At 33.2% G+C, this 8,963-nt stretch overlaps 1 protein-coding gene across 1 annotated transcript; it reads left to right on the forward strand.

The window, feature by feature from the left end:
- Positions 1-4,425: 4,425 nt before the first annotated feature.
- LOC110664427 (probable 26S proteasome non-ATPase regulatory subunit 3) lies at positions 4,426-7,796 on the forward strand. The gene is made up of 9 exons (XM_021824106.2): positions 4,426-4,625; positions 4,707-4,796; positions 4,881-5,071; positions 5,334-5,471; positions 5,567-5,703; positions 5,837-5,891; positions 5,968-6,078; positions 6,450-6,689; positions 7,050-7,796. The coding sequence occupies exons 2-9, from the start codon at positions 4,718-4,720 to the stop codon at positions 7,560-7,562; spliced, it is 1,464 nt and encodes a 487-aa protein (XP_021679798.2). The 5' UTR covers positions 4,426-4,625; positions 4,707-4,717; the 3' UTR covers positions 7,563-7,796.
- The last annotated feature ends 1,167 nt before the right edge of the window (positions 7,797-8,963 follow it).

Consider the following 8,963-nt stretch of genomic DNA (forward strand, 5'->3'; position numbering starts at 1 on the left):
AAATAAAATGTAACCAAGTTAAATGAGCCAGTGCCCTAGTGATGGGTAACCCAGTGGGAAGTTGCAGTTTTCCCAACTAGAAGCCCTAAACCTGGGAGAAAATTCATAAAATAATTTTTGGGACTCCAAAGAAGAGTCATTGAGGTTTCTATGACATTAGAATGCCAAGAAAAGGTTTAGAAAATTTTTTCGGTCAGTACAGATGATTTTGGCTCAATAAGCCAAACGGAGGGCATTTTGATCATTTCATCTTCGGAGATGATTTTTGACCGACTTATCCAATTAAGTAAATAATTATTATGACATGAAATATGAATAAATATTGCTAAAAATTTAATTGAAAATGAGTAGAAATGAAAGAAAAAAAAATGAAATATAAGTAGATTAATGACATCATGCATGAGGTAATTAAAATTGCTAACCAATGGGAAATTGACAAGTCTCTTAAATGTGATAAAAACTAAATAAAAATGAGACAAAAATGAAAAAGAAATCTGCTTCATCTTCCCCAATCAGCCTAACTAAGAGAGAGAGAAAGAGAGAGAGAGAGAAGAAAATTTCACCATTTTTACACTACTTCAAGCTTTACTTCCCACCTTAAATCACCATAAATCCCTAACTTGACTTCACTAAATTTGACCCTCACACCTTAGAACACCTCTAGGCAGCAAAAATAAGAGAAGAAAAGGAAGATTTGGAAACTTAGAAGAGTGATCAATTGAGGTTAGTGTCCAATTCCTTTTCTCTTTTCTTCAAATTTCTTGTTAGAATGATAATTTGAGCTAGGATATGTGAAATTCCATCAAAAATAAACATGTTAAAGTGTCACCCTATTTTCGGTAGCCATGGACTTGTTATGGTTTTTATGATTTCTTTGGATTAAATGAGTGAATAGGCTGCCCTTGATGTGATTGTATCACTTAAAACATTAATTTATGAGTTTAGAATAAGAATTTGAAACTTTGGAATTTTAGGGCTAGGGTTTGAAAATCAAATATGGGGGTAGATGCAATTGAACACAAAATGATGTTGTAATGGTCATTTAGTGACCATTTGGTGTAGTTTGAATTGAAAATGGAGTGATTGGTGACATTAACTAATGTAAAGAATTAAACTGCCTTAAGTGTGCATTCTTGACCCTTTGAGTCCCGTGTGCTCTTAGGGCTATAACTCAAGCTAGGTAACTCCATTGGTGTAAAGCCAATTGGAGGTTAAACTAGACACAAAATGCAACAACTTTAATGAAGGAACCTGTCCCAGAAAACCAACCTAAGTAGCTCTAAAAATTGACCTAATCCGGGTGACCAATATGCTATCCCTGGAAAATGACCAAATGAACAGTGTTCATTCATTTGGTCATAACTCAATGTAGAAAGGTCCAATTGACTTGAATTTTATACCAATAGAAAGCTGAGACATAGCCCTACAACTTTAATAAAGAAAAACCCAAATTTTGACCATAACCTGTCTAAAAACTCACCTACAGTCAGTGTACAAAATTACCGATATCCAAAAATTGCCCAGAAATTCTGGGTAAAGGCAATCCAATCAGTTATGGTGAAATAGCCATAACTTAAGCTAGAAAACTCCAAATGGGGTGATTCAAAACGTGAAATGTAACTAGACACAATAAAGAACAACTTTGATTAAGAATACTTGGCCAAATTCTCATTATAGAATGGCCTAATGGAACAGTGAACTCTAACACCCAAAACTGAAAATTTTAATTTATTCTCTATTGATTAGAAGCAATGATTGTCAACTAATGCCAACACTTTTAGAAACCAAAATGTGATAAATCTATGTGATTAAAACTCTTGTAACTATTATATATGAGAAATTCAATATTTTGACTTAAATGATCAAATGAATAGTAACCTTACATGTTAAGTATAAATATTCAAGGAATAACTTTGTAATATGCCCTAGTAGGCCTAATGTGATTGGTTTGGATAGGTTGGCTTGCCAATAGGGTTTTGATAGTAGTACTGCATATGATGTATGGTTCCATGCCATTCTGTGATATGATAGCCTATGGTTATACTGATTATGATGTTATACTTGACTTTATGCCTTATTGCTTTTATTGCTTATTAGCCATTCTGTCTGCACACCAGGAGACACATTGTGACTAATGGTGTGACGGCCCGAGGTACCTGGTACCCAGTGCTAGTTTACCCGTTTATCCAGTCCGGTCAATTTGTATAGGTTACTTGGGCATGGAAAAGTATAAATATAATTGAATTGATTATTAAAGGAAGTAAGAAAATTAGATATTAAGATAAAGAACAAGAATGATTACAATAAAAAGAAGCTCAAAATCATCAAGAAAACGATTAAGAAAATGCTAGAAAGAGTTAATATCATAAGATATAATTAGCCTTCGACTAAACAATAAGTTAGTAATTATTTTTTTCTTATAAGCACAATAACTAGAAAATTTTTATTTTTATTTGCATATTATATTTTCTTGTATTATTGACATCACTAAGCTTTATACTTAGCGCGTCGCTTTTGCAACGCGTAGGTACTGAAGATTTGGACTGAGAGCCCAGTAGACCACAGACTGGGTGAGACCATTCACAGTTCTGTATAGTGTCCGTGTTACCTCACAGACTTCAGTGCATTGGTAGGACACTAGGTCCCATTATGATATTTTATACTATTTGTACTGTTTGTAATAAAACTTTATTTTCTCATGTATAAATTGAAACTTATATAATATAATTTGGTATGAATGTCAGTATTTATAAATTTGTGTTTATAAATGAAATGTATATGATTATAATGTGAAATGAATGAATGACAAATGAAACCATTTTTGAGAAATGGTTGAGAAATATTGAGATTATGTTGATATAATGGAGTTTGAGAATGATTGAAAATATATTGGAAGTGTTTTTCACAGGTTCCGAAGAACTGTTTTCTCCATTTTTAGCCGGTATTCTGCTGGATTTTCTATAAAATTTTTGAAACCTCAAATAAATTTATAATTTCAATAAATGACTTAAATGAGTCAAATTTCACAAATTGCAATTCATCACCATAAAGAAATAAATTAAAAAGAAAATTTTTTTTTGAGATAAAATATGGTGTTCCGATACACTGTGTGGCATATCTTACTCGGCTATACTTTAGACGGGTAAGGGGACATATTACTTCTCTGGCTCCCCCTCCCCTAATTTTTTTTAAATACATATATATTGTAACCATGAAAACTTTGACTTTATAGTAATAATAATAATAATAATAATAATAATAATAATAATAATGAATTTGTGGAGTTGAGATGTTATTACATTACACAATATTTTAGAAGTGAATGAAATAATAATAATTAAATTTTAAAGTGTTAATATTTATTTAAAATATTTTAAAAAAAAATCAAAACAAAGATATAAAAGAAAATGAAAATGAAAATGAACGGTGAGAAATAACAATGAAAAAAATAAAGCTAAAATATACATGCTTTAAAATATGTATATATTTTCGTACTTTTGTATTTTCACCCTTGATTTTGGCATAGCTAAAAACTTAAATTACTTATTGAAATTAAAGGTAGAGGCTTTTTGTTATCTCTTTATTTGAATTTTTTTTATCCAATTCTCAGATTTTATTATTTATTTCATAATAAGATTGAAGATAAAATTTTCTTTTACTGATTGTTATTATATATTGAAAAAAAAATGCTAAAATTTTTGGTATATATAATAATGGAAGCAGGTTGTGGAGAAGTGTTTAATGCATGGTAATTCATCGTCTTATTTCGGATTGTAAATCTTTTTTTCTTGTATTTAATATTCTAATAAGATTGCTCATATTTTAGAGAGGGCAGCTTTATTACATGTTAGTTTTACATTTTAAGAGATCTTTGAACTTTTAATGTCTTATTTGATTCATATCTTTGTTTTTTTCACTTAATATTTTAGGTTTTAAGATGAGATATGAATTATATCTATGAAAATAAGAGTAGTATGAATTTTTTTGTTTGAATTCTCTTTTTTATTTAAATTTAATAAAATATATAATTTATTAAAAAAATAATAAATATTAATTATTATTTAATAAAAGTATAATTTATAAATTTTTATTAACTATAATTATTATATAACTGCCTCCCTCCATAATTTATCCTACGTCCGTCCCAACTCTCTTACAACCTTTACCATAAATCTCAAATAAGTTTGAAACGCGCCATTTAGCAACGACACGTTAAGACTTATTCAATAATATTAATTATTTTAATGATTATTAATTATTTTAATAATTATTTATTATTTTAATTATATTAATTATTAAATATTATTTATATAATAATTTAAAATAAAAATTTTCGATAAAAATAACTATTAACTAACTAAATAAAACAATAATGATATTATAATCAAAATGCTTCTGTTAAACTAGAGCCTCAATCTCTAAAAAGTTTACCCTCCCTCTCATGCCCTCTAAACGCTAAACATTATACCGTTTTAGCGTATTGTTTCTTGTCTCTCTTCTCTATGTCCTTTCTGTCGATATTTTCTTAGCTAGACTTGCAGGGAAGGAAAAGTAGATGTGCAGTGCATAAACCCTAATCTTTCTCGGCAGTGGCCCGATCAACTCATTTTCTCTCTCAATTCAAGGTCAATTTTACTCTCGTTTTCATTTTATTATCAATTTTGTTATCATTGATAATCGCAATCTTTAAGTTGTTTTTGCTTCAGTAACCTACAATATGACTGAAGACGTCGAGATGAAGGAACTTCCTGCTCCCTCCAACTCCGCCACCTCCTCTTCCCCTTCCACACTCAACCGTAAGCCTATTTCTGGGTTTTCTTCAATTTTTTGATTTCTTGCTTGATTTCTGATTTGGGTATGTGAGTTTTTCTGTTTTGTAGATTTGAAGGAGATCGCTTCACTGATTGAGACTGGTGCCTATGCCCGGGAGGTGCGGCGGATAGTGCGGGCTGTGCGCCTGACGATGGCCTTAAGGCGAAAGCTCAAGGCTCAAGTGCTCTGTGCCTTCCTCAATTTCGCTCTTAGTCCGGGATCTGAGCCTCATAATCGGCTAGCCGCCCATCTTCCCAAGGTAATGTTGTTGAAAAGCCGTTTGAGTTTTGGGCTCTCTTAATAATCAATCATGCTCTTTTCAGATTGTTGAGTCTATTTGATATATGCTTTAGATTTTTGTATATTGAGTTTTTGCACGAATTTGACTGTTAATCGATATGTATTTATACTTGGTAAATCTAAGTAGCGGTTTACTAGGCAATTCTTTTCCCTCACGTTGGGGGATGGTAATTTTTTAGTTCAGAATAATTGCTTATTCAACTGTTCAACTATGGTGGTAGGAGGATGAGCATGAAATGGAGTTTGATACTGCAACATCTGTTTCTCAATCTCCTGTGAAACACCCCTTACCAGAGCTGGAGATATACTGCTACTTGCTGGTGCTAATATATCTGATTGATCAGAAGAAGTACAGTGAGGTAAATATGCACACAATTGCATCAAGCCACACCTTTTTCTTTCCTCGTTTGGGTTCTGAAACTCCTATATGAACAAATCAACCTTTCTCTTGTAGGCTAAAGCTTGTTCATCAGCAAGTGTTGCCCGTCTGAAGAACCTGAATAGGAGGACTGTTGATGTTCTGGCATCCAGGCTTTACTTTTATTACTCTCTTAGCTATGAACTTACTGGTGATCTTGCTGAAATCAGAGGGTGAGTTATGTACCATCATTTTCATTACTTTTATCTGCTAAACATGAGGGAGTGTGTGTGTGTCACAGTGGTAATTATTGTGGACATGATTTAAATCATTACTTTACTTGGGTACTTTTATTTTCTTGAACAGTAACCTCCTTGCTCTTCACCGCATTGCAACATTGCGCCATGATGAGCTTGGCCAGGTAAAGTTTTTCTGTTATAGGAGCTACATTGTGGCTATCTTGCTGGGTCTTATACCTGGATAATTTTGTGATGCAGGAAACACTACTCAACCTGCTACTTCGCAATTACCTCCACTACAATTTGTATGATCAAGCAGAGAAGCTGAGGTCAAAGGCGCCACGATTTGAAGCTCATTCAAATCAGCAGGTAGTCTTTGCTTTCTCAGTTCATCAATTATCTTTCTAGTTCTGGAGCGTACTTGGCTGTAAAATTGAAGGCTGACACTTGCTTCCATGTTCCAAGATGAAGTTTCTTTACCATTGTTTTTAGGATTTTAAATGTGCATGTTGACTGTTAGTTTCTTATCCTATGGAGAAGTTAACATTTTCGTTGGGATCTGGATGCCAATTGGTGAAAATATTTAATTGTATGGGAAATGGTGCAATTGAACTAAAATTAACTTCATAATCAATAGCTACTACCATTATCCAATATCCTGCAAAAGAAATCTTATATTATTAGTTGGCCATGTTAGTCATAACCTGCACGTTTTAAGAATTAATGATCTTTTCGTGCAGTTCTGCCGGTACCTCTTTTACCTGGGAAAGATCAGGACAATTCAGTTGGAGTACACTGATGCAAAGGAGTCCCTCCTTCAAGCTGCCCGTAAAGCTCCTGTTGCAGCCCTTGGTTTTCGAGTTCAATGCAATAAATGGGCCATTATTGTCAGATTACTGCTGGGAGAAATCCCTGAGAGGACTGTTTTTATGCAGAAAGGGATGGAGAATGCTTTGAGGCCGTACTTTGAGTTGACAAATGTGAGTATATGCTTATCAAATAGACTTGTTTTATTTACATTATCCATGGACAGCAAGGTTTGGGAATATTTGGTTCAAGTTTTGTGTTGGAAGTGTGGGTGATTGAGAGCCTGTGTCTTGATTTATCATGGCAATCACTATCCAGGGTGGTGGGTGGTGGGTGGTTGAGAGCCTGTGTCTTGATTTGTTATGGAAATCACTATGCTATATGGAACTGTGTTAAATGAGGATTGCTGTTACTTGTCTTTGTAATTTTGTCTTGGTTGTCTTTGTAATTTTGTCTTGGCTAATAGCATTTTAACTCACTTTTGGGTTTCAAATAACCATGGGATTCCTGATCTTTTTCTATCTGTTTTTCAGGCTGTTCGGATAGGGGATTTGGAACTCTTTAAATCTGTTGCCGAGAAGTTCTCAACCACTTTCAGTTCAGACAGGACTCACAATTTAATTGTAAGACTGCGGCACAATGTCATAAGGACTGGGCTTCGCAACATCAGTATTTCTTATTCTCGAATTTCACTAGCTGATGTGGCCAAGAAGTTAAGGTTGGACACTGCAAACCCTGTTGCTGATGCTGAGAGTATTGTAGCCAAGGCAATACGAGATGGTGCAATTGATGCAACTATTGATCATGCTAATGGGTGGATGGTATCAAAGGAAACAGGAGATATCTACTCTACAAACGAGCCTCAAATTGCATTTAATTCAAGGATTGCTTTCTGCCTCAACATGCATAATGATGCAGTTCGTGCACTTAGGTTTCCACCAAATTCCCATAAGGAGAAAGAAAGCGCTGAAAAGAGAAGGGAGAGACAACAGCAAGAGCAGGAGCTAGCAAAGCACATAGCTGAGGAGGATGATGATGAGTTTTAAATTGGAATCTGCAAAAGGTTAACTATTTTCACCATCAAATGCTTTCTTGTGTGGCTGTGCAACTTTCTTTAAGAACATCCCCACAAAAATGTTATCGCTTTCCAATTTTTTTATGTTCTAATTTAGGATTCTGTCCCGTATTTAAGCAATATCTGTTCAACTATTTTGAGTTGTATGGTGGGGTAGCTCCTATTGAACTATCTTTTAAGTTGATAATTATTTGATTTTGCTGCATTATGTTTTCAATTTCTTTAGTTTCAAAATGCTTGCAGTACTCTTTTCAAAACTGGGATATTGGATAATATCTTTAAAAGTTACCGAAGGGTTTTTGATAACACAATTAAGCACTTAGAAGTTAAAATTTTCAGCACTTTGTATTTTAAGTTTGATGATGTTTATCTGCGTACTACGTAAATATAGGCCAATTGGGCAATAGTCCAAATGTTTACGTTTATGTTTAATCTTGGATGATAAAGTCCAAGTATCTGAGACTGGGTAAATTATAGTCATAAGGCAAAGTTAAGGTAAATTACAATATTTTACATTATTTGTTGAGGTGGACATGGCTTGTAGATTCATCATCATCGAAGGGGGCCTGTTGCTGTTGCTGGTTCATTACTTCACTACGACTTATCACCTGAGAATAAGATTAAATTGAGTTGAAAACTTGATGAGGAACATCATCGAGATTTAAAAATTGATGGGAAGCCAACAACCTTGATTTTGAAAAATTGATGGGGAACATCAATTAAGGAGGCTGCTGAGGAAGAGAGAAATAGTGGGACAACATAGACGGAGGAGGAGGCAAGCAGGCAACCTAGTGGATTGTGGTGATGTTGGAATGGACGTTAGTGAGAATGGGCTAGGCAATTGTGTTCGAGCAGAGAGGGAGGAGCAAGAGCTTGGCTAGTAGTTGGAGTTAGTGGGTTTGTCAGGGAAAGGGCTGCTGGGGTTGATGGATTTGAGAGACGGAGGGGAGGGTGGGATGTATATATGAGAGTAATTTTGTATTTTTGCCGACCATTGACAGTAAAATGTAATGTAAAGGATTAATTTATTGATGAAATTATTACAAAAACGGATAATGTAATTTTCAGAAGGCCAATTGGGTAAAAAAATTTCTCTAAATACCTTTGTCAATTTACGTTTTATCTAAATATTTATTTTAAAGGAAGTGTTTAGTGTAAATGAATTTCATAAAATTTTATAGAATTTATTTATAAATATACAATTTTAGTGTATGATTTAAATAAAAATTTAATGAAAATTCTTAATAATCAATTTCATAGAATTTATTATAACTAAATTAAATTTCATCAAAATTGATTAAATTTATAAATAAATTTCATACTTAAAATTATATATATATATTAAGTGATAAAATTATTCTCTTATTGTATA

This window comes from Hevea brasiliensis, chromosome 6, assembly GCF_030052815.1.
Source record: "Hevea brasiliensis isolate MT/VB/25A 57/8 chromosome 6, ASM3005281v1, whole genome shotgun sequence".
Lineage (NCBI taxonomy): Eukaryota > Viridiplantae > Streptophyta > Magnoliopsida > Malpighiales > Euphorbiaceae > Hevea > Hevea brasiliensis.